Source organism: Lipotes vexillifer, unplaced genomic scaffold, assembly GCF_000442215.2.
Source record: "Lipotes vexillifer unplaced genomic scaffold, Lipotes_vexillifer_v1.1 scaffold7, whole genome shotgun sequence".
NCBI lineage: Eukaryota > Metazoa > Chordata > Mammalia > Artiodactyla > Lipotidae > Lipotes > Lipotes vexillifer.
In genome coordinates, this window is record NW_006792683.1 from 308,838 (window position 1) to 335,817 (window position 26,980).

General features: G+C 39.7%; 1 protein-coding gene across 4 annotated transcripts in view; it reads right to left on the reverse strand.

Annotated features, from left to right (window-relative positions):
- Positions 1 to 24,639, reverse strand: part of MIA2 (MIA SH3 domain ER export factor 2) — a 91,206-nt gene extending 66,567 nt beyond the window's left edge. Inside the window, exon 1 of one of the 4 annotated variants that reach the window (XM_007465785.1) lies at positions 24,490 to 24,639. In XM_007465785.1, the coding sequence (XP_007465847.1) occupies positions 24,490 to 24,516 (27 nt within the window). In that variant the 5' untranslated portion in view covers positions 24,517 to 24,639. Of the gene's footprint in view, positions 1 to 21,841; positions 21,953 to 22,872; positions 23,099 to 24,489 lie in introns of those variants that run through there. The other 3 variants (XM_007465784.1, XM_007465786.1, XM_007465783.1) reach the window with 3 other exon arrangements.
- Positions 24,640 to 26,980: the final 2,341 nt, after the last annotated feature.

The following is a 26,980-nucleotide window of genomic DNA, read 5'->3' on the forward strand; positions in this document are numbered from 1 at the left end:
TGGAAGTAGGACCATTTGGAGGTGATTAGGTCATAAGAGTGGAGCCCTCAGAAATGGGATTAGTGACCTTAGAAAAGAGGCTTCAAGCTCCCTTGACACTTCTACCACGTGAGGTTATAATGAGAAGACTATGAACCAGAAGTGTGCCCTCACCACACACCAGATCCGTGGCATCTTTATCTTGGTGTTCCCAGCCTCCAGAACTGTGAGAAAAATGTTTGCTGTTTAGGCCACCCCGTCTATGGTATTTTGTTATGGCAACCCCAACAGATTAAGACACAAACGTAAGTACAAGTTTACATGTAAATACTATTAACACCCTTTTCATGAAATGGGTACCAGACTATCACCAAACAGCAGGTATCAGAGGGTATTTTTCTGGCAATTTTCAACCACTATCACCAAGTGATGAAGGAAAGTAGTATGGTGAAATTTAATGATTTTCCAACCAGAGTTCAGAGCTTCTGAAAATGAGAGTAAGAGGAAAGAAGGCCAAAGAAAGAAGCTGAATCAGGTGCTCTTACCCTGATTCAACCAGTTTAGGCTTTTTCCATAGAGTATATGGGGTTCCATATAAGATTTCCCTATGGAGGAAAAAAAAATGGATCTGCTGCTTTATTAAAGTTTGAAAATCACTGACGAAACCTTGGGTTTAGAATTTGAATCTCTCTACCCTACCTCAGTGGCTCCCTTTTCTTATCTGTAATGGGAATAATGCTGTATGAATATGGAGTGCAGGTACTCAATAAAGGTAGCTGTTTCTATTAGTCCTCCTCCAAAGACCATGATCCTATAACCACAGCCTTTCCACATTATTTCTCTCCCTAACAAGTCTTCAGCACAAAACAGCTTAAGGCTTTTGCAGTTGCTTCTGTATTTCATCTTTCTCTGGGTCAGTTCATTATTCACTGTCATCTAATGAGGTTATTTTTTCTTTGTTACCAGGCCCCACATATTATTCAATCACATAAAAAGGTGAAAAGTAGGGGGGGGAAATACCCTTTTTTAAGAACAACCTCAAGTCTGATCAGGTTTGATTCTTTCCAGGGTTCAACCCAAAACCTCTATGGCAAATCTTCCCTTTTTAGGCCCCTTCTACCTAGAAAAACACCTTTTAATATCTATTCTCTTCTCCAAAATCTTTTTTTTTTTTTTTTTTGCAATATGTGGGCCTCTCACTGTCGTGGCCTTTCCCGTTGCCGGATGCGCAAGCTCAGCGCCCATGGCTCACGGGCCCAGCCGCTCCGCGGCATGTGGGATCCTCCCGGACCGGGGCACGAACCCGTATCCCCTGCATCGGCAGGCGGACTCTCAACCACTGCGCCACCAGGGAGGCCCCAAAATCTTTTTTATAACTCTGACCCATATATGCTATCAACAGTTCATTAACCTGTATTAAATAAACCTGATTATACCTTTTCTAAAAAAAAAAAAAAAAAATACCCCGATCTCTGCCTCTGCCTCTCCCTACATTACCCTTGTTACCAGCTCACAGAATTGTGACATCGCTAGAAACAACCAGTGATTTAAAAAAAAAAAAAAAAAAATCTATTTCTGCCTCTGAGAAAAAGAGGCATTCGACACACAATACTGGGAAGAAAAGATGATTTCTTTACAGTTTACATATTCTCCAACCATCTTACTTTCAGCTAACTATGTCAAAACATAGAATGCACATCACTTCAAAAACCTAATAATCGGAATGATTTCTTTACAACACTACAACACTTTAAGAGACAATTCTAAAAGCATCTCTCAGATTAAACATGTAATTAGCTTTAGTATAGTGATATTTCTTAAATACAATAACATTTTATCAGTCCTTCTATTCTAAAAGGGGATGGTAAATTCTAGGTTAAAGCCTTGAGCTGGTGGAATCTGGTGGGATCTGGTGGACTGAGGAATAGCAAAGAATCTGAGTCTCAAGAATGCATCTCAAATCCATTGCTCAGGTCTTAATTATGCTGGTTTTCTCATGGAGATTTTTCACCCTTAAATTTTAACTAAAATATAGAACCCTATCTCACAAAAGTATAGAAAGAATAACCAAATTTATCAAACATCAATAAATATAATGCAATACACAATTACACATGATTTGATAAATTGGTCCTAAATTTTAGAAGTAATAGGTAACCCTCCATACAACATGGTAGTGATTAATCATGGAACACTTAAAACCTATTCCACTCCCAAACGTGAGTATTAAAGGAATTCTAGACCAAGTAACTTAAAAGAAGCAATTAATCAAGTTGACAAAATACAGTAAGGTTAAATTAAAATTATTTTTCATTTTACCTCAAATAAAAATTATATTAATAAAAATAACATAATAAGATGTCAATATACAGGCCCTGATAATACTTGACTGTAATGCAAAGTTTTATGAACCTACACTCTCCAATACATAAAACTTAAAAAATAATTTCCACTTTACATAAAGAGATTTTTTCCTGTAATTAGTGATAAACCACCAAAAAGTTTAAAAGGGGCACTGATTCACTCATTATTCATAATCAAGTTTGATAAAAACTAATTTTAGTATATCCTTTCCTTAAATTTTTTTTCTTTACAAAAAATGTAAACTTGTAATCATTAATAATAATTCTCCCTTTAAAAGGGTATCAAAAGAGCTTTAGAATCAAATGGTCTAAAAAGAGCTAAGGCAGAATAAGAGTTCAACCCAAACAAGATGAAACACGATCTGTAAAATTAATAATTACCTCACAAGAAGCAGTTAACATTCGTTCAGTCATTCATCCATCTACCCAGAAACCAATTCCACATTTATTAACAAGATACATTCCAGACACTTTGAAAAACATACTCTTTTCATTTTATCCATTTCCATTGTTTTAACGGAAACTAAACACTAAAACCACTATGCTAGTAACTCACAAATCTGTGACTCCAACTCTGAGTTTTATAATACCAGTTTATTGGACAAATCTACATGGATGTCCTGGAGGGGTCACTGTACAGAAAGATCGTCTGATACAGTCTATGTTCTACTGAAACAGGAAAGCTTCCTGCAAATAGTTATGATATCATCCTTAATGTGGTGAGGGAAGTGATCATTCCCAAAGCCAACCATACAGATAAAGGGAGAGGACCTCTAAAAGGAAACCAGTATCTGATCTTAAGCTGGTAAAACAACTATTTCTACTTTGGTCATTCTCTCTTGGGACCTAGACATTGAGGAAGGTAGTGGTAAGGATGGGTGCTAAAATGGTACCTAGCCCATAAAAATATGCCAGGTCCTGAGACTTCCCTGGTGGTCCAGTGGTTAAGAATCTGCCTTCCAATGCAGGGAACACAGGTTCGATCCCTAGTCAAGTAACTAAGATCCCACATGCTGCGGGGCAACTAAGCACACACACTCTAAAGCCCATGCACCACAACCAGAGGGCCTGTGTGCCACAACTAGAGAGCCTGTGTGCTTCAACAAAGAGCCCATGTGCTGCAATGAAAGATCCGACACAGCCAAATAAATAAATAAATATTAAAATATATATATATGCCAGGTCCTAAAATGGGACACAGGCTGGAGAGGAAGGTATATTATTAAGACTAAACTGTCTAATTCTTATTCTTCTCGTTTCTTTTTTTTTACCCTTAGTATACAACCACTTAGTAAAGGTTTACTTAAATGTTTCAGTCTTGTTTGAGCCTTGTTTCAGCAGCCTTATCAGATATTAGCCTTAGCCTAACATTCTAAATAAAAGCAGGGCAGCGTTATACACACATTTTTGTTTATAACTCCCTTTTTCTCTATCTGATTTAAAACACAATTGCATAATGCAATAATTAGAAATTTATTTTGTTGGATGTAAAATACATAAAGACATAAATTGTAACAAAAATAGCATACAGAATGCAAGGATGGAACTATATAAGCAAAGTTGTTGACATTAGGTGGATTAATCCAAAGGAAATCATTATAAATCAAACACATACAGTTAAGGGGCAGGGAGGGGGGACACTAAAATGGCACAGTATAAAACATCTATATAACACAAAAGAAATGAAGGAACTAAGAAACAAAAAAGACCTAAGAAATATAGAAAATAAACAGCAAAATGGCAGAAGTATCACTAATTATATTAATGTAAATGGGCTATACTGTCCAACTAAATGGCAGAGATTGGCAGAATGGACAAACAAAAAAAACACGTTCCAACTATATGCCATCTATAAGACACATACTTTAGATTAAAACACATAAATTGGTTGAAAGATGGAAGAAGAGGCGAGACTGGTTCAAGATGGCGGAGTACAAGGACGTGTTCTCACTCCCTCTGGTGAGAGCACCGGAATCACAACTAACTGCTGAACAATCATCAACAGGAAAACACTGGAACTCATCAAAAAAGATACCCCACGTCCAAAGACAAAGGAGAAGCCACAATAAGACGGTAGGAGGGCGCAATCACAATAAAATCAAATCCCATAACTGCTGGGTGGGTGACTCACAAACTGGAGAACAATTATACCACAGAAGTCCACCCACTGGAGTGAAGGTTGTGAGCCCCACATCAGGCTTCCCAACCTGGGGGTCTGGGAATGGGAGGAGGAATTCCTAGAGAATCAGACTTTGAAGACTAGCAGGATGTGACTGCAGGACTTCGACAGGACTGGGGGAAACAGAGACTCCACTCTTGGAGGGCACACACAAAGTAGTGTGCACATCGGGACCCAGGGGAAGGAGCAGTGACCCCAGAGGAGACTGAACCAGACCTACCTGCTAGCGCTGGAGGGTCTCCTGCAGAGGCGTGGGGGGGGGAGAACAAGGACACTGGAAGCAGAAGATCTGGGAAGTACTCCTTGGCGTGAGCCCTCCCAGAGTACACCATTAGCCCCACCAAAAATCCGAGGTAGGATCCAGTGTTGGGTCGCCTCAGGCCAAACAACCAACAGGGGGGAAACCCAGCCCCACCCATCACAGACAAGCGGATTAAAGTTTTACTGAGCTCTGCCCTATAGAGCAACAGCCAGCTCTACCCACAACCAGTCCCTCCCATCAGGAAACTTTCACAAGCCTCTTAGATAGCCTAATCCACCAGAGGGCAGACAGCAGAAGCAAGAACAAATAAAATCCTGCAGCCTGTGAAACAAAACCACATTCACAGAAAGAAAGACAAGATAAAAAGGCAGAGGGCTATGTACCAGATGGTGGAACAAGATAAAACCCCATAAAAACAACTAAATGAAGTGGGGATAGGTAACCTTCCAGAAAAACAATTCAGAATAACAATAGTGGGAGAAGGGGAAGAAGGCGGAAGAGTAAGACGCGGAGATCACGTTCCTCCCCACAGATACATCAGAAATACATCTACACGTGGAACAACTCCTACAGAACACCCACTGAACGCTGGCAGAAGACCTCAAACTTCCCGAAAGGCAAGAAATGCCCCCACGTACCTGGGTAGGGCAAAAGAAAAAACAATAAACAGAGACAAAAGAATAGGGGCGGGACCTGCACCAGTGGGAGGGAGCTGTGAAGGAGGAAAAGTTTCCACACACTAAGAAACCCCTTCGCAGGCGGAGACCGCGGGTGGTGGAGGGGGGAAGCTTCAGAGCTGCGGAGGACAGCACAACAACAGGGGTGCAGAGGGCAAAGCGTAGAGATTCCCGCACAGGGGATCGCCGCCGACCGGCACTCACCAGCCCGAGAGGCTTGTCTGCTCACCCACCGGGGCGGGCGGGGCTGAGAGCTGATGCTTCGGCTTCAGTCGAGACACAGGGAGAGGACTGGGGTTGGCAGCGAGAACACAGCCTTAAGGGGTTAGTGCACCACGGCTAGCCGGGAGGGAGTCCAGGGAAAAGTCTGGACCAGCCGAAGAGGCAAGAGACTTTTTCTTCCCTCTTTGTTTCCTGGTGCGTGAGGAGAGGGGATTAAGAGCGCTGCTTAAAGGAGCTCCAGAGACGCGCGCGAGCCGCGGCTAAAAGCGCAGACCCCAGAGAAGGGCATGAGAGGCTAAGGCTGCTGCTGCCGCCACCAAAAAGCCTGTGTGCGAGCACAGGTCACTATCCACACCTCCCTTCCAGGGAGCCTGTGCAGCCCACCACAGCCAGGGTCCCGGGATCCAGGGACAACTTCCCCCGGAGAACGCACGGCGCGCCTCAGGCTGGTGAAACATCATGCTGACCTCTGCCGCCGCAGGCTCGCCCCGCACTCCGTACCCCTCCCTCCGGCCTGAGTGAGCCTGAGCCCCCCGAGTCAGCTGCTTCTTTAACCCCGTCCTGTCTGAGCGAAGAACACATGCCCTCGGGCGACCTACACGCAGAGACGGGGCCAAATCCAAAGCTGAGCCCCTGGGAGCTGTGAGAACAAAGAAGAAAATGGGAAACTTTTCCCAGCAGCCTCAGGAGCAGTGGATTAAATCTCCACAATCAACTTAATGTACCCTGCATCTGTGGTATACCTGAATAAACAACGAATCATCCCAAATTGAGGAGGTGGACTTTAAGAGCAAGATTTATTATTTTTTCCCCTTTTACTCTTTTGGTGAGTGTGTATGTATATGCTTCTGTGTGAGATGTTGTCTATAGAGCTTTGCTTTCACCATTTGTCCTAGGGTTCTATCTGTCTGTATTTTTTTTTCCACTTTTTAAAAAAAAATTTTTCTTAATTATTTTTTATTTTATTTTTTCTTACTCTTATTTTCTTTTATCCTCTTTCTTTCTTTCTACTCCTTCTCCCTTTTATTCTGAGCCGTGTGGATGAAAGGCTCTTGGTGCCAAGGCCAAGAGTCAGTGCTGTGCCTGAGGTAGGAGAGCCAACTTCAGGACACTGGTCCACAAGAGACCTCCCAGCTCCATGTAATATCAAACAGCAAAAATCTCCCAGAGATCTCCATCTCAACACCAACACCCAGCTTCACTCAACGACCAGCAAGCTACAGTGCTGGACACCCTATGCCAAACAACTAGCAAGACAGAAACACAACCCCACCCATTAGCAGAGAGGCTGCCTAAAATCATAAGTCCACAGACACCCCAAAACACACGACCAGACGTGGACATGCCCACCAGAAAGACAAGATCCAGCCTCATCCACCAGAACACAGGCACTAGTCCCCTCCACCAGGAAGCCTACACAACCCACTGAAACAACTTTAGGCACTAAGGACAGACACCAAAAACAACGGGAACTATGAACCTGCAGCCTGCAAAAAGGAGACCCCAAACACAGTAAGTTAACCAAAATGAGAAGACAGAAAAACACAGAGCAAAGGAAGGAGCAAGATAAAAACCCACCAGACCTAACAAATGAAGAGGAAATAGGCAGCCTACCTGAGAAAGAATTCAGAATAATGATAGTAAAGATGATCCAAAATCTTGGAAATAGAATAGAGAAAAACACAAGAAACATTTAACAAGGACCTAGAAGAATTAAAGATGAAACAAGCAACTATGAACAACACAATAAATGAAATTAAAAATACTCTAGAAGGGATCAATAGCAGAATAACTGAGGCAGAAGAACGGATGAGTGACCTGGAAGATAAATAGTGGAAATGACTACTGCATAGCAGAATAAAGAAAAAAATGAAAAGAATTGAGGACAGTCTCAGAGACTTCTGGGACAACATTAAACGCACCAACGTTTGAATCATAGGGGTTCCACAAGAAGAAGAGAAAAAGAGACTGAGAAAATATTTGAAGAGATTATAGTTGAAAACTTCCCTAAAATAGGAAAGGAAATAGTTAATCAAGTCCAGGAAGCAGAGTCCCATACAGGATAAATCTAAGAAGAAACAATGCCAAGACACATGTTAATCAAACTGTCAAAAATTAAATACAAAGAAAACATATTAAAAGCAGCAAGGGAAAAACAACAAATAACACACAAGGGAATCCCCATAAGGTTAACAGCTGATATTTCAGCAGAAACTCTGCAAGCCAGAAGGGACTGGCAGGACATATTTAAAGGGATGAAGGAGAAAAACCGACAACCAGGTTACTCTACCCAGCAAGGATCTCATTCAGATTTGATGGAGAAATTAAAACCTTTACAGACAAGCAAAAGCTGAGAGAGTTCAGCACCACCAAACCAGCTTTACAACAAACGCTAAAGGATCTTCTCTAGGCAAGAAACACAAGAGAAGGAAAAGACCTACAATAAAAAACCCAAAACAATTAAGAAAATGGTAATAGGAACATACATATCGATAATTACCTTAAATGTAAATGGATTAAATCCTACCACCAAAAGACACAGACAGGCTGAATGGATACAAAAGCAGGACCCATATATATGCTGTCTACAAGAGACCCACTTCAGACCTAGGGACACATACAGACTGAAAGTGAGGGAATGGAAAAAGATATTCCATGTAAATGGAAATCAAAAGAAAGCTGAAGTAGCAATTCTCATATCAGACAAAATAGACTTTAAAATAAAGACTATTAGAAGAGACAAAGAAGGACACTACATAATGATTAAGGGATCGATCCAAGAAGAAGATATAACAATTGTAAATATTTATGCACCCAACATAGGAGCACCTCAATACATAAGGCAAACACTAACAGCCATAAAAGGGGAAATCAACAGTAACACATTCATAGTAGGGGACTTTAACACCCCATGTTCACGAATGGACAGATCATTGAAAATGAAAATAAATAAGGAAACACAAGCTTTAAATGATACATTCAACAAGATGGACTTAATTGATATTTATATGACATTCCATCCAAAAACAACAGACTACACATTTTTCTCCAGTGCTCATGGAACATTCTCCAGGATAGATCATATCTTGGGTCACAAATCAAGCCTTGGTAAATTTAAGAAAATTGAAACTGTATCAAGTATCTTTTCCGACACACTATGAAACTACATATCAATTACAGGAAAAGATCTGTAAAAAATACAAACACATGGAGGCTAAACAATACACTACTTAATAACGAACTGATCACTGAAGAAATCAAAGGGAAAATCAAAAAATACCTAGAAACAAATGACAATAGAGACATGACAACCCAAAACCTATGGGATGCAGCAAAAGCAGTTCTAAGAGGGAAGTTTATAGCAATACATTCCTACCTTAAGAAACAGGAAGCATCTCAAATAAACAACCTAAACTTGCACCTAAAGCAATTAGAGAAAGAAGAACAAAAAAACCCCAAAGTTAGCAGAAGGAAAGAAATCATAAAGATCAGATCAGAAATAAATGAAAAAGAAATGAAGGAAACGATAGCAAAGATCAATAAAACTAAAAGCTGGTTCTGTGAGAAGATAAACAAAATTGATAAACCATTAGCCAGACTCATCAAGAAAAAAAGGGAGAAGACTCAAATCAATAGAATCAGAAATGAAAAAGGAGAAGTAACAACTGACACTGCAGAAATACAAAAGATCATGAGAGATTACTACAAGCAACTCTATGCCAATAAAATGGACAACCTGGAAGAAATGGACAAATTCTTAGAAATGCACAAGCTGCCAAGACTGAATCAGGAAGAAATAGAAAATATGAAGAGACCAGTCACAAGCACTGAAATTGAAAATGTGATTAAAACTCTTCCAACAAACAAAAGCCCAGGACCAGATGGCTTCACAGGTGAATTCTATCAAACATTTAGAGAAGAGCTAACACCTATCCTTCTCAAACTCTTCCAGAACATAGCAGAGGGAGGAACACTCCCAAACTCATTCTATGAGGCCACCATCACCCTGATACCAAAACCAGACAAAGATGTCACAAAGAATGAAAACTACAGGCCAATATCACTGATGAACATAGATGCAAAAATCCTCAACAAAATACTAGCAAACAGAATCCAACAGCACATTAAAGGATCATAAACCATGATCAAGTGGGGTTTATTCCAGGAATGGAAGTATTCTTCAATATATGCAAATCAATCAACGTGATATACCATATTAACAAACTGAAGGAGGAAAACCATATGATCATCTAAACAGATGCAGAGAAAACTTCTGACAAAATTCAAAACCCATTTATGATAAAAACCCTCCAGAAAGTAGGCATACAGGGAACTTTCATCAACATAATAAAGGCCATATATGACAAACCCACAGCCAACATCGTCCTCAATGGTGAAGAACTGAAAGCATTTCCACTAAGATCAGGAACAAGACAAGGGTGCCCACTCTCATCACTCTTATTCAACATACTTTTGGAAGTTTTAGCCACAGCAATCAGAGAAGAAAAGGAAATAAAAGGAATTCAAATCGGAAAAGAAGAAGTAAAGCTGTCACTGTTTGCAGATGACATGATATTATACACAGAGAATCCTAAAGATGCTACCAGAAAACTACTAGAGCTAATCAATGAATTTGGTAAAGTATCAGGACACAAAATTAATGCACAGAAATCTCTGGCATTTCTATACACTAATGATGAAAAATCTGAAAGTGAAATCAAGAAAACACTCCCATTTACCACTGCAACAAAAAGAATAAAATATCTAGGAATAAACTTATGTAAGGAGACAAAAGACCTGTATACAGAAAATTATAAGACAATGATGAAAGAAATTAAAGATGATACAAATAGATGGAGAGATATACCATGTTCTTGGAATTGGAAGAATCAACATTGTGAAAATGACTATACTACCCAAAGCAATCTACAGATTCAATGCAATCCCTATCAAACTACCACTGGCATTTTTCACAGAACTAGAAAAAAATTTTCACAATTTGTACGGAAACACAAAAGACCCCGAATAGCCCATGCAATCTTGAGAACAAAAAACGGAGCTGGAGGAATCAGGCTCCCTGACTTCAGACTATACTACAAAGCTACAGTAATCAGGACAGTATGCTACTGGCACAAAAACAGAAATATAGATCAATGGAACAGGATCGAAAGCCGAAAGATAAACCCATGCACATATGGTCACCTTATCTTTGATAAAGGAGGCAGGAATGTACAGTGGAGAAAGGACAGCCTCTTCAATAAGTGGTGCTGTGAAACGGGGACAGGTACATGTACAAGTATGAGATTAGAACACTCCCTAACACCTTACACAAAAATAAGCTCAAAATGCATTAAAGACCTAAATGTAAGGCCAGAAACTATCAAACTCTTAGAGGAAAACATAGGCAGAACACTCAATGACATAAATCACAGCAAGATCCTTTTTGACCCACCTACTAGAGAAGTGGAAATAAAAACAAAAATAATCAAATGGGACCTAATGAAACTTCAACACTTTTTCACAGCAAGGGAAACCATAATCAAGACCAAAAGACAACCCTCAGAATGGGCGAAAATATTTGCAAATGAAGCAACTGACAAAGGATTAAGCTCCAAAATTTACAAGCAGCTCATGCAACTCAATAACAAAAAAACAACCCAATCCAAAAATGGGCAGAAGACCTAAGTAGACATTTCTCCAAAGAAGATATACAGACTGCCAACAAACACCAGAAACAATGCTCAACATCATTCATCATTAGACAAATGCAAATCAAAACTACAATGAGATATCATCTCACACAAGTCAGAATGGCCATCATCAAAAAATCTAGAAACAATAAATGCTGGAGAGGGTGTGGAGAAAAGGGAACACTCTTGCACTGCTGGTGGGAATGTGAATTGGTACAGCCACTATGGAAAACAGTATGGAGGTTCCTTAAAAAAATACAAATAGAACTACCATATGACCCAGCAATCCCACTACTGGGCATATACCCTGAGAAAATCATAATTCAAAAAGAATGTTCATTGCAGCTCTATTTATAATAGCCAGGAGATGGAAACAACAAAAGTGTCCATCATCAGATGAATGGATAAAGAAGATGTGGCACATATATACAATGGAATATTACTCAGCCATAAAAAGAAACGAAACTGAGGTATTTGTAGTGAGGTGGATGGACCTAGAGTCTGTCATACAGAATGAAGTAAGTCAGAAAGAGAAAGACAAATACCATATGCTAACACGTATATATGGAATCTAAGGGGAAAAAATGTCATGAAGAACGCAGGGGTAAGACAGGAAGAAACACACAGACCTACTATAGAATGGACTTGAGGATATGGGGAGGGGGGAAGGGTAAGCTGTGACAAAGTGAGAGAGTGGCATGAACATATATACACTACCAAATGTAAAATAGATGACTAGTGGGAAGCAGCCGCATAGCACGGGGAGATCAGCTCGGTGCTTTGTGACCAACTAGAGCAGTGGGATAGGGAGGGTGGGAGCGAGGCGTAAGTGATATGGGAAGATATGTGTGTCTGTGACTGATTCACTTTGTTATGAAGCAGAAACAAGCACACCATTGTAAAGCAATTATACTCCAATAAAGATGTAAAAAAAAAAAAAAACTATTAAAAAAAGAATAACAATAGTGAAGATGATCCAGGACCTTGGAAAAAGAATGGAGGCAAAGATCGAGAAGATGCAGGAAATGTTTAACAAAGACCTAGAAGAATTAAAGAACAAACAAACAGAGATGAACAATACAATAACTGAAATGAAAACTACACTAGAAAGAATCAATAGCAGAATAATTGAGGCAGAAGAACAGATAAGTGACCTGGAAGACCGAATGGTGGAATTCCCTGCTGCAGAACAGAAGAAGAAAGAATGAAAAGAAATGAAGACAGCCTAAGAGACCGCTGAGACAACATTAAATGCAACAACATTTGCCTTCTCCTTCTGGGGTCCCAGAAAGAGAAGAAAGAGGAAAAGGACCCAAGAAAATATTTGAAAAATTATAGTCGAAAACTTCCCTAACATGGGAAAGGAAATAGTCACCCAAGTCCAGGAATCGCAGAGAGTCCCAGGCAGGATAAACCCAAGGAGGAACAAGTGAGACACACAGTAATCAAATTAACAAAAATTAAAGACAAGGAAAAATTATTGAAAGCAGCAAGGGAAAAATGACAAATAACATATAAGGGAACTCCCATAAGGTTAACAGCTGATTTCTCAGCAAAAACTCTACAAGCCAGAAGGGAGTGGCATGACATATTTAAGTTGATGAAAGAGAAGAAACTACAACCAAGATTACTTTCCCCGGCAAGGATCTCATTCAGATTCAATGGAGAAATCAAAAGCTTTACAGACAAGCAAAAGCTAAGAGAATTCAGCACCACGAAACCAGCCCTACAACAAATGCTAAAGAAACTTCTCTAAGTGGGAAACACATGAGAAGAAAAGGACCTACAAAAACAAACCCAAAACAATTAAGAAAATGGTAATAGGAACATACATATCAATAATTACCTTAAACATGAATGGATTAAATGCCCAACCAAAAGACACAGGCTTGCTGAATGGATACAAAAACAAGACCCATATATTTGCTGTCTACAAGAGACCCACTTCAGACCTAGGGACACATACAGACTGAAAGTGAAGGGATGGAAAAATATATTTCATGCAAATGGAAATCAAAAGAAAGCTGGAGTAGCAATACTTATATCACATAAAATAGACTTTAAAATAAAGAATGTTACAAGAGACAAGGAAGGACACTACATAATGATCAAGGGATCAAACCAAGAAGAAGATATAACAATTATAAATATATATGCATATACATGCACCCAACATAGGAAAACCTCAATACATAAGGCAACTGCTAGCAGCTATAAAAGAGGAAATCGACCGTGACACAATAATAGTAAGGGACTTTAACACCTCACTTACACAAATGGACAGATCATCCAAAGAGAACATTAAGAAGGAAACACAAGCTTTAAATGACACAATAGGGGCTTCCCTGGTGGCGCAGTGGTTGAGAGTCCGCCTGCCTATGCAGGGGACATGGGTTCGTGCCCCGGTCCGGGAGGAACCCACAAGCCGCGGAGCAGCTGGGCCCGTGAGCCATGGCCACTGAGCCTGCGCGTCCGGAGCCTGTGCTCCGCAACTGTAGAGGCCAAACAGTGAGAGGCCCGCGTATCGCAAAAAAAAAAAAAAAAAAAAAAAGATACAATAGAGCAGATAGATTTAATTGATATTTATAGGACATTCCATCCCAAAATAGCAGATTACACTTTCTTCTCAAGTGTGCACTGAACATCCTCCAGGATAGGTCACATCATGGGTCACAAATCAAGCCTCAGTAAATTTAAGAAAACTGAATTCATATCAAGCATCTTTTCCAACCACAACACTATGAGATTAGGAATCAATTACAGGGGAAAAAAACGAAAAAACACAAACATATGTAGGCTAAACAATATGTTACTAAATAACCAAGAGATCAGTGAAGAAATCAAAGAGGAAATCAAAAAATACCTAGAGACAAATGACAATGAAAACACGATGACCCAAAACCTATGGGATGCAGCAAAAGCAGTTCTAAGAGGGAAGTTTATAGCAATAAAATCCTACCTTAAGAAACAAGAAACATCTCAAATAAACAACCTAACCTTACACCTAAAGCAATTAGAGAAAGAAGAACAAAAAAACCCCAAAGTTAGCAGAAGGAAAGAAATCATTAAGATCAGAGCACAAATAAATGAAATACAAACAAAGAAAACAATAGCAAAGATCAATAAAACTAAAAGCTGGTTCTTTGAGAAGATAAACAAAATTGATAAACCATTAGCCAGACTTATCAAGAAAAACAGGGAGAGGACTCAAATCAATAAAATTAGAAATGAAAAAGGAGAAGTTACAACAGACACTGCAGAAATACAAAGCATCCTAAGAGACTACTACAAGCAACTCTATGCCAATAAAATGGACAACCTGGAAGAAATGGACAAATTCTTAGAAAGGTATAACCTTCCAAGACTGAAGCAGGAAGTAATAGAAAATATGAACAGACCAATCACAAGTAATGAAATTGAAACTGTGATTACAAGTCTTCCAACAAACAAAAGTTCAGGACCAGATGGCTTCACAGGTGCATTCTATCAAACATTTAGAGAAGAGATAGCACCCATCCTTCTCAAACTCTTACAAAGGCTCAAGAGGGAGGGGATATGGGGATATATGTATACATATAGCTGATTCACTTTTTTGTACAGCAGAAACTTACACAACACAAAGCAAAAATACTCCAGTAAAGGTAAAAACAAACAAACATTGGTTTTGTGGGGGAAGAAAATCAACAAAATCAAGCAACAAAATTGACAAATCTGTAGCTATATTAACCAAGAAAAAGAGAAGACTCAAATTATTAAAACCAATAATTAAAGTATTACTAGCAATCTTACAGAAATGAAAAAGATCTTGAGAACAATAGTATGTCAACAAATTACATAACCTAGGTGAAACTGACAAATTACTAAAAACACATAAACTACTAAACCTAACTCAAGAAGAAACAGAAAATCTGATTAGACCTAAAACAAATAAACAGACTAAGTTAGTACAGTTGGCCCTTCGTATCCATGGGTTCTACAGCCACAGATTCAACTAAGTGTAGATAAAAAAAAAATTTTTTTTAATTTCCAGAAAGTTCCAAAAAGGAAAACTTAAATTTGCCACACATTGGCAACTACTTACATAGCATTCACATTTTATTCAGTATTATAAGGAATCTAGAGATTATTTAAAATATACAGGAGGAAGGATGTGCATAGGTTATTTACAAATACTATGCCATTTTATGAAAGGGACTTGAGCATCCTCCGATTTTGGTATTCATGGGGGTCCTGGAACCAATCCCCTGTGGATACCAAAAAGAATAACCCAGGGCCAGTTGGATTCAGTAGTGAATTATACCAAAAGTTTACTGAAGAATTAACACCAATCATTCTCAAAATCTTCCAGAAAATAAAAGAGGAGGAACTCTTCCTAACTCATTCATTCTATGAGGCCAGTATTACCCTGATATGATAGTCAGACAAATATATCACAAGAAAAGAAAACCACACATCAATATTTGTTATAAATACAGATGCAAAATCCTCAACAAAATACTAGCAAAGCAAATCCAGCAGCATGTAGAAACAATTATATATCATGACAGTGGAATTTATTCCAAGAATACAAGGTTGGTTCAACATACAAAACTAAACCAATAAAAGAATAAAGAAGGAAAAAACCCATGATCACTCAACAGACAAAGAAAAGAGATTTAAGAAAATCCAACACCCTTTCAGGATCAAAGCACTCAACAAACTAGGACTGAAGGGAACTTCCTCAACCTTATAAGGGGCATCTATGAAAAACTCACAGCTCACATACTTAATAGTGAAAGGCTGAAAGTTTTCACCTTAAGACCAGTAACAAGACAGGGATGTTCACTCTCTCCACACTGATTCAACATTGTACTAGAGATTCTAACCAAGCAATTAGGCAAGAAAAAAATAAAAGGCACCCAGACTGGGGGGAAAAAAAAAGTAAAACTATCTCCATTTGAAGATGATATAATCTAACACATAAAAAAAAAAATCCTAAACCATACATACATACACACACACACACAAACTATTAGAGCTAACAAGTTCAGGAAAGCTGTAGGATACAAAATCAAAGAAGAAAAATCAGTCATATTTCTATACAACAGCAATGAGCCACCTGAAAATGAAATTAAGAAAACATTTCCATTAATAGAAAAAAAAGAATAAAATACTTAGGAATAAATTTAACAAAGTTATGTGGAAATCTTATACTCTGAAAACTACAAAACACTGTTGAAAGAAGGTAAATAAGATCTAAATAAATGGAAACACATCCCATGTTCATAAACTGGAAGACTTACTATTGTCAAGATGGCATACTCTCCAAATTTATGTACAGAGTCAATGTAATCCCCATCAAAATTCCAAATGCCTCTTTCGTAAAAACAGACAAGCAGATCCTAAAATTCATATGGAAATGCAAGGGATAGCATTTCCTTTTACAGAGATATATAGTCATAGATACATACAAACATACATACGTATGGCTGTCTATCTATCTACACACATATTAGCCAAAACAATATTGAAAATGAAGAACAATGTTGGAGTATTCATACTTCCTTATTTCAAAACTTACTACAAGGTTACAATAATAAAGACAACTTGGTAATAGCCTAAGGAAAGACATATAGACCAATGGAGTAGAAATGAGTATCCAGAAATAAACTTTTAGACTTACCGTCAATTATGATGGAAAGTTATACCATGTTCATGGACTGGAAGAGTTAATATTGTTAAAATAGCTATACTGCCCAAGGCAATCTACAGATTCAATGCAATCTCTATCAAATTACCAAGGGCATTTTTCACAGAACTAGAACAAATAATTTTAAAATTTGTATGGAAACACAAAAAAACCCGTATAGCCAAAACAATCTTGAGAAAGATGAACAGAGCCAGAAGAATCACGCTCCCTAACCTCAGACTATACTACAAAGCTATAATAATCAAGCCAGCATGGTACTGGCACAAAAACAGGTACATAGATCAATGGAACAGAATAGAGAGCCCAGAAATAAAGCCACACACTTATGGTCAATTAATCTATGACAAAGAAGGCAAGAATATACAACTGGGAAAAGACAGTCTCTTCAATACATGGTGCTGGGAAAACTGGACAGCTACATGTAAAAGAATGAAATTAGAATATTTTCTCACACCATATACAAAAATAAACTCAAAGTGGATTAAAGACCTAAATGTAAGATGAGAAACCATAAAAACTCCTGGAAGGGGGCTTCCCTGGTGGCTCAGTGGTTAAGAATCCACCTGCCAATGCAGGGGACATGGGTTCGAGCCCTGGTCCAGGAAGATCCCACATGCCGTGGAGCAACTATGCCCGTGCGCCACAACTACTGAGCCTGCTCTAGAGCCCGCGAGCCACGACTACTGAGCCCGCGTGCCACAACTACTGAAGCCCATGTGCCTAGAGCCCATGCTCCACAACAAGAGAAGCCACTGCAATGATAAGCCCGCGCACCACAATGAAGAGTAGCCCCGTCTCACTGCAACTAGAGAAAGCCTACATGCAGCAACGAGGACCCAACACAGTCAAAAAAAAAATAAATTAAATAAATAAATTTTTAAAAAGAAAAAAAACAACTCCTGGAAGAAAACATAGGCAGAACACTTTTTGACAAAAATTATAGCAATATTTTTTTGGATCTGTTACCTAAGGCAAAGGAAACAAAAGTAAAAATAAACAAATAAGGCCTAATTAAACTTAAAAGCCTTTGCACAGCAAGTGAAACCATCTACAAAATGAAAAGACAACCTAACGAATGGGAGAAAATATTTGCAAATGACCTGACCAATAAAGGGTTAATATCCAAAATATATAAACAGTTCATACAATTCTATGTCAAAAACACACACAACCCAATTTAAAAATGAGTGAAAGCCCTCAAAAGACATTCTTCCAAAGAAGACAAACAGATGGCCAACAGGCACATAAAAAGATGCTCAACGTCACTAATCATCAAAGAAATGCAAATCAAAACCACAATGAGATATCACCTCATACCTGTCAGAAAGGTTATCGTCATAAAGACCACAAACCACAAATGCTGGCAAGGATGTGGAGAAAAGGGAACCCTTGGACACTGTTGGTGGGAATGTAAACTGGTGCAGCCACTGTGGAAAACATTATGGAGGTTTCTCAAAAAACTAAAAATAGAGCTACCATATGATCCAGCAATTCCACTCCTGGGCATACATCCGAAGAATACAAATATTAATTTGAAAAGATACATGCACCACAATGTTCATTGCAGCATTATTTACAATTGCCAATATATGGAAGCAACCTAAGTGTCCATCAACAGATGAATGGATAAAGAAGATGGGATAGATACAGATATAGATACAATGGAATGTTACTCAGTCATAAAAAATAATAAAATTTTGCCATTTGCAACAACACAGGAACCTGGAGGGTATTATGCTTAGTGAAATGACTGAGACAGAGAAAGACAGATACTGTATGTTATCACTGTGTGTGGGATCTAAAAAAATAAAACAAGTGAATACAACAAAACAGAAACTGACTCACAGATATAATGAACAAACTAGTAGTTACCAGTGGGGAGGGAGGAGGGGCAGGGAGGGGGTTAAGATGTACAAACTACTATGCATAAAGTAAATAAGCTACAAGGATATATTGTACAGCACAAGGAATATTGCCAATATTTTATAATAACTCTAAATGGAGGATAATCTATAGAAGTTCTGAATCACTATGTTGTACACCTGAAACTAATATAACATTGTAAATGAACTATATCAATTAAAAAAAATTATGGTCAATTGATTTTTAACAGCAGTACCAATACAAAATTAATGAGGAAAGAGGAGTCTTTTCAACAAATGGTATTGGGACAAGTGAATATCTACCCGCTAGCAAATGAATCTGGACCCATACTTTATACCATATATAAAAATTAATTTTAAATGGATCACAGACTTTAATGTAAGAGCTAAAACTCTTAGAAGGAAGCACAGATGTAAATATTTGTGACCTTATTTTAAACACTGGTTTCGTAGATATAACACCGAAAGCACATGCAACCAAAGGAAAAAAAAAGATAAACTAGATTTCATCAAAATTAAAAACCCTGGTGCTTCAAAGGTCACCATCAAGAAAGTAAGAAGACAATCCACAGGAGAAAATATTTGCAAATCATATACCTGATAAGGGTCTAATTTCGTTAATGTATAAAGAACTCTTATGACTTCAACACTAAAAAGACAAATAATCCAATTTTTTAAATGGTAAAAGAACTGAATAGATATTTCCCCAAAGAAGACAACACAAATGGCCAATAAGCACATGTGAGGTTGCTCAACATCATTAGTCATCAGGGGACTGCAAATCAAAACCACAACGAGATATACCACTTTACACTCATCATTAGAGTGACTATTTAGAAAAAAAAAGTATCGGAGAGGATGTGGGAAATTCGACCCTCATAAACTGCTGGTGGGGGTGTAAAATGGTACAGCATCTGTGGAAAACAATTTGACAGTTCTTCCAAAAGTTAAACATACAGTAAATATGAGCCAGTAATTCCACTCCTAGGTATATACCCAAGAGAACTTAAAATATTCATTAAAAAAATTTGTACATGAATGTCCATAGCAGCATTCGTCATAGTAGTCAAAAAGTACAAACAACCCAAATATCCATTAAACTATGAATAAATATTCAAAATATAGTATATCTAGACAATGAAATATTTTTCAGCCATAAAAAGGAATGAAGTACTGTTACATGGTACAACACGAAAGACTCTTGAAAGTGTGCTTAGTAGATGAAGCCAGACACAAAAGGCCACATATCGTATGATCCATTTACATGAAATGTCCAGAATAGACAAATTCATAGAGACAGAAAGTAGATTAGTGGTGGCCCAGGGATGGAGTGCGGTGAGAACTGGGAATGGGTTAGGACAGGGTTTCTTTTTAGGGTGATAAAAATATTCCAAAATTGTGGTGATAGCTGCACAATATAATGAACATAAAAAATAATCACTGAATTCGATACTATAAAAGGGTAAATTTTATGTTATATGATTATACCTCAATAAAAAATTATTTTTTAACTTAAAAAAAAAATTAAAAACAGAACAGTGTTGTGCTATCCTAGGCGCCAGGCCAGTGTTGTTAGCATAGTGCATTTAGCCAAAAAAATCATCCAGATGAAGATACTGTTCACAGAGTTGTTTTTCGTGAAGAAAGGGAAATATGTGCAATCTGAAATTCTCTCTCATCCCACAAATCCTTATCTTTCTATATATTTTATCTCTTTGAATGAGTAAGTTGCCATAATTAGAAACTGGGAGTCATTCTAGATTCCTTTTCTCTCTCTGATCCTTTGCATACAATCATTAAATTCCTACCACTATAGTTCTTAGCTACTAAATATTTCCCATTCAGTACCCTCTTCTCTACCCCTACTTGACGACTCTGTCACCTCTCCCTTACACCCTGCTTCTAGTTTTGTTGTCCTTACACCTAACCTACATACTACTATCAGGAAGATCTATTTAAACCAAAAGTCTAACCACTGCAATACTTCAAGGGCTCTCCAGCACCTACATCACTTGGAACAAACTTACATCTCCAACAAGCATCACTGCACATCAACTCCCTGAGCCCGCTTTACACTCTAGTAATACTGCTCCCAGTCTGCTGTACACAAGAAACCGATCATCATAACTGCCCCAATGTTTAAAGGGGCTTTTGACATTTTTAATGCAAATAGTTTTTTTAAAATACGGCGACATAAATGCCCCTAAACATGTCAACAAAGACACCTGTAAACACTTAGTGAGAAAAATCCCTGCAACCTGATTATAAACTGAACCTTAAAAAAAAAAAAAAAGGAAATTGTGAACACTGGGAGCTCAGTATCTCCAGATTTTACATTAACACGACCTCTCACATTAACGAGACACAGAAAGAAATGAAGAACAATCTCACTTACGGTAAAGCATCTCAAAAAAGCATTCTTTATTAAAAGAAAACGCAGAATTAGAATACCGATTCCCTACCCAGGCTTAGGTGTCTTTCCAAGCAATCTGAAGTTTCAGTACTATAAGGAACTCATTTCAGAGGATCTGTCCTCAAGTTTCTCACTGTCGGGGAAACCACGTGTTATTGACCTCTGTTCAAAATAAATAACACGACCGAAAGGCTAATTCATTTTAGGAATCAGGAAACACACCCTTGTAAAGTCCTGCTAAGCTAATGCTCTGTTCACCTTCCTGATCTCCAGGTCCCCTTACACCGCACAAAAAAACCGCCCAGGCATCCTAGGAACCTGGCTACTGTCTCGGACACAGGCCGTAGCCCGGCGACAGGTGAGAACTGGCCTCAGGACCTCCGACCACCGCCGCTGAGACCCCAAAGCCAAAGTCGGCTGCTACCTTCCCCGGGCGTCTCCCGCGACCCCTGAGCCAAGTGACCCGGATCGCGCCTGGACTCACCCGGCGAAGCTTTCCCAGGACCAGCCCCAAGTGCGGCTGAGAGACAGTCCCGGGGCCCTCCATGGAGTCAAGGCTGCCCTGGCAGTCGGCGCCGTATCCAAGGCCCGGCCGAGCCACCACCAGCGGCACCGGACACGCAGCGTTCGGTCCGGAACCCAAACCCGCACCCGGCAACCGGAGCAGACCACTGAGAAGCCGGCTGCGGGGAGGTGCCAGAGATGAACGGAGCCTACGGGCCTCAAGTGTCCACGCTGCTCAGCCGGGGAGCTTCGGCCCCTAGATTACGCTTTGCGTCCTGAAGATCCGAAGGTCCAAGCCCGCCCGCACGAGCCTGCGACCTGCACTCTCCTCGCCGCCCTACCCCTCGGTTTGGTTTCGGCCAGACCTCCGCACGGAGGCGGGGTCGCGGGGACTCCGTTAATTTCCCCTCCTACTTCGCGCGAGGTTAGTAGACGTGTCCCGGTCGTTCTCTCTTAAAGGGGCCGGGGCTCTACCTGGCGGAGCTACCCAGCCTTGGAAATCTAGAGGCTTGGGGCTGAGAGAATGGGATTCGACCTCCGGGCCTGTTCTGTGGTGTGGGCCGCACCGCCCCGAACGTCAGGACTAGGTCTCAGGAGTCCCCACCTCGGGTGCCGACGGCGAGGCTTCTCCCGGAAGCCCCTCGGTGTAGCCCGGCGAGGTGAGCGCGACGCGCCCCCTCGGCCCGGGTGCCGGCGCCTGGCCCAGCCCCAGCCCCCATCTCTTTCCTCTCGCAGCCCCGCTAGATCCTGCTGTCTGCACCCCACGGAAGCCCGGACGGCGTCGTACCCTGGGGGAGCCCGCCGGCCCAGGGAAACCGGCCGCCGTCTTCATTCCTGTCAGAAAATGGCTTGCAAGGGCCCGCGCCTCCTGCCAACCGTGTCCGGACTTTGGACAGGAAGGCGTCTCGGGTCAGCTGTGGTGTGGGCAAAGTTTAACCTCTCCCACGCAAGAGGACATCGATCGGGCCTCCTCTGCCCAGCGAAGAGTTCGAGGGCTTTACTCACTTTTACCTGAGTTACCTGGGCACTTGCTGGGCAAAACTCTTTAAACTCCATGAGCTCCTAGTTACCCAAATGCTAAATGAAACCCGTATGGACCTTAGCTGGGCGCGTGCTGTTCTCCTCTGAGGAAGGGAAGCTAAAAGTAGCATCTTGCCCTCTAAATTTAGGAGCCTATATTTAGGTCTGTTGAATAAAATACCCAGGGCTGGATCTGTTCTTGGGGATGGGTTTTAGCTAACACAGGTGTAAAGGATCACCCATCTCTGAGTTTTCTAATTGATGTCCTTAGTGAAGCAACTCAAAAAGCCACAGATACTTCTTCCTAAACAAATCACCCTAGAGAACTCAATAATTGAGCAGAATCTTAGTTCCTTAGGAAACTTCCCTAATGTTAAGCTCTAGCAGCAACAGAACTATTGTGCCAAAAAGAATCCAGAAATGGCCCAAGTTCACGGCAAGTGATTTTCAGGACCAAAATGCAGGCTAGTTTTTTAGAACTCAAAGTGCTCTCTCTCATTTGCCACATCAGCTTAAGGAGTTTCAGGAACTTTCACAAGTAGCAAAGAGCAGAAATTGCTTAACGATTCTCCATTTTTAAGGTATTACACAACCTTCATATGTGTTGGACAGTGTGTGCTGAAAGTAAACTATGTGAACAGCTTACTAAAATCAGAAGAGAAGGGGCTTCCCTGGTGGCGCAGTGGTTAAGAATCCGCCTGCCGGGCTTCCCTGGTGGCGCAATGGTTGAGAGTCCGCCTGCCGATGCACGGGACGCGGGTTCGTGCCCCGGTCTGGGAGGATACCACGTGCCGCGGAGCGGCTGGGCCCGTGAGCCATGGCCGCTGAGCCTGCACGTCCGGAGCCTGTGCTCCACAAAGGGAGAGGCCGCAGCAGTGAGAGGCCCACGTACCGCAAAAAAAAAAAAAAAAAAAAAAAAAAAAAAAAAACATGGGTTTGAGCTCTGGTCCGGGAGGATCCCACATGCCGCAGAGCAACCAAGCCCGTGCCACAACTACTGAGCCTGTGCTCTGGAGCCCACGAGCCACAACTACTGAGCCTGTGCTCTAGAGCCCATGCTCCGCGACAAGAGAAGCCACTGCAATGAGAAGCCCGCGCACTGCAACGAAGAGTGGCCCCTGCTCACTTCAACTAGAGAAAGCCCGCGTGCAGCTACGAAGACCCAATGCAGCCAAAAATAAATAAACTAATTAATTAATGAGTTTAAAAAATCTAAACAGAAGCATAACCAAAATTTAGAATTTCAAAGGATCTTAGAACAACAACATATGCCTCAATTAAAACACTGTATTACTGAATGAAAATTCTTCAGTTAGTCTGAACATTTTCAGGGAACTCCAGAATCATTAGCTTTCAGGATTTATTTACAACGTAAAACATTTTTTAAAAAATCCCTTTGCCCTCCCTGAGGCAAGTCTGTGTCCTTTTCTAGTTTTTCAATAATTACCATTCCAAATATTAAAAAAAAGAGCAGGGACAAAAGGATAAATGAAATTTAAAAGAAAAATCTACAAGTTTCCCCATGGCAAAAACAGTAAAACTTAAACTCAATGCCAGGTTCAAACCTAATTTCTTTTCTGCACACTTAATAGTCATATAGAAACTTACCTCTTCCTCTAGATGTTTCAATCCCATTTTTTAAAAGGTTCATGTTAATATATTCTAATATGTAAATAAAGTTCTACTAAGCTCCTCATATCCTTGAGAAAGGTTTCAGATTCTAATACATCCTGCACTCTTGTGTTTCCACACTGTGATCCTGCTTTGACACTTCTGTGGCAAAGGGGTGCTATTAGGTGGAGTTGTGACTACCAACCCATAATCTAATTTCATGGACATAACTCCTGATTAATTCTTCCTTAAATGTCATGCATAGTACTACCCTCTTAAAATCTACAATTGAAAAGAGAAATACTAAATTAGGTAACTGATAAAAATAAAATTGAATGTTTTATTCTATATTCATATAGAGTACATGATTTTTACCATGTGAAAGATATCAAAGTTTGTCCTCCTTAAGTAGATATGGGATTTTGCCATCTTATATAAGCTTACTTTAAAGGAAATGGAGAACAAATGCTGTTAATGTTTGTGACAGCTGCTAGAAAGCATACAAGAACATTGGAAACATGCTAACCAGTAAACCTTGTCCACAACCTAGAAACTGATTTCCCTTATGAAGGGCCCTGTTGCTAAACTGTAAACACTAGTTACTCCCATTTAATTAAACAGTCAGTGTCACAGGCTGTATGATCTAGTCCTTCAAAAGAAAGTCAAACATGCTGAGCCACATCTTCATTCTCTGCACTAGTGATGCAAGAATTGTTCTCAGAACATACTAAATCAGGAGCTACCTGTTGAACAAGAGCTGGGTAATTTCCATTGTTTATTCCACATACAAATGAATATATTTATGTATTTTTTTATTCTAGTTAAGAATATATAAAGGTTAGAACCCAAAGAGCCTCCTCAATTATAAAATAAAGTAGATTAAAAAGTGGTGTTGATTCCTATTACTTAAACAATTCAAAAAAAGTATTTTGTATACAAAATCTAACTAAAATTATCAGCGAATAGAAACAATTACCTGAAGCATTTAGGCAAGAAGAAAAGGAAACACTTTTGCCTAAAGTTAACTGGAAAATTGCTCAAATTTTCCATTTACTGCAGCTATTATGGATGCTTAATAGACCCACTAAGAATTCCTGAACTGGCAGAAACTCTTCAGAGTATTTAGCCCAAACATTATGAACTTAAAGCGGTATAGAGGCCAAACAGTTGAAATAAGTATAGGGAAATGAAAACCGCATGTCTATTCAATGCAAGCGCTATTCAGCTTGAGCTTCTTGTTGCCACAGAAGAACGGAAGACTATGTATTATAGTCTTCTACTTTTTCAAGAGAACGCAGAAATCCAGATTTTTATATGAACTAAACTTTTTTTTTTTTTTAAGCATATCTGCAGGATTTTTTTTTTTTCTTTTTGGTACGCGGGCCTCTCACTGTTGTGGCCTCTCCCCTTGCGGAGCACAGGCTCTGGACGCACAGGCCCAGTGGCCACGGCTCACGGGGCCCAGCCGCTCCACAGCATGTGGGATCTTCCCAGACCGGGGCACGAACCCGCATCACCTGCATCGGCAGGCGGACTCTCAACCGCTGCACCACCAGGGAAGCCCTGAACTAACCTTTTAAATGTAGTCAGCTGGTTCATAATTTTTAAACAATGCTCAAGCCAGCCAGTGACCAGTCTGTCATCTAGTCTCTGCTACTGGTATTACAGTTTTAAACCGAGACTTCCCCAGAGAAAAAGTGACTCTCCAAGGTCACAAGATAATTAACAAATTTAAATTCAGTATTTTCATGTCTGAAGAATTTCAACCAAAATGGTTCAAGTAAAATGTATTTGATGATATTTAATGAGTCCACAAAAGTAAGCTTACTTAGCATAGCCTGTATTAGGTGAGCACTTTATATGAAAGGTGAATATGGTGTACTAATAAATTATTTTTTAATTTAGTAACTTCACTGGTATAATTTATGGGAGAGGGGGATGACAAGTGAGGGCTATGTCAGTTGGACATACTAATAAGTAGAATTAATTAAATGGGTAATTGAAAGTTTTATTATGACTATTTTTATAAATTACATCATTATTATTAGTTTTCCTTTTCTCCTATGCTAGAGCAGATTTCTAAGTAATGTTTTTAATCAACATCTTCAACACCAAATCATACAGAGTAAATTAATCACTTCTCTGAACTTATTTACCAAGTAATGTCAACTCTCTGGAAACCAGCAAAGAAATAAAGTAAGGAAGAAGCCTCTGAAAGCAAAACAATATGTGTCATTAAGCCTAGTTTTCACAAATACTCTTACAGTCAGTGGCACCTGGTCACCCTAACTAAAACTCTGGTAAATTATCCTCACTTTTCCATTTTCTTCTCCTTGCTACATTCGATCAATCATTAAATCCAATGAATTCTAACTACAAAAATCTACCTAGTTTGTCCTTCCAATCATTTTAACAACCACTATCAGATGTTAGGCCAAAGGTTTAAAAATGTGGCTAGTGGGCCAGACCCAACCCACAGAATGTTTTG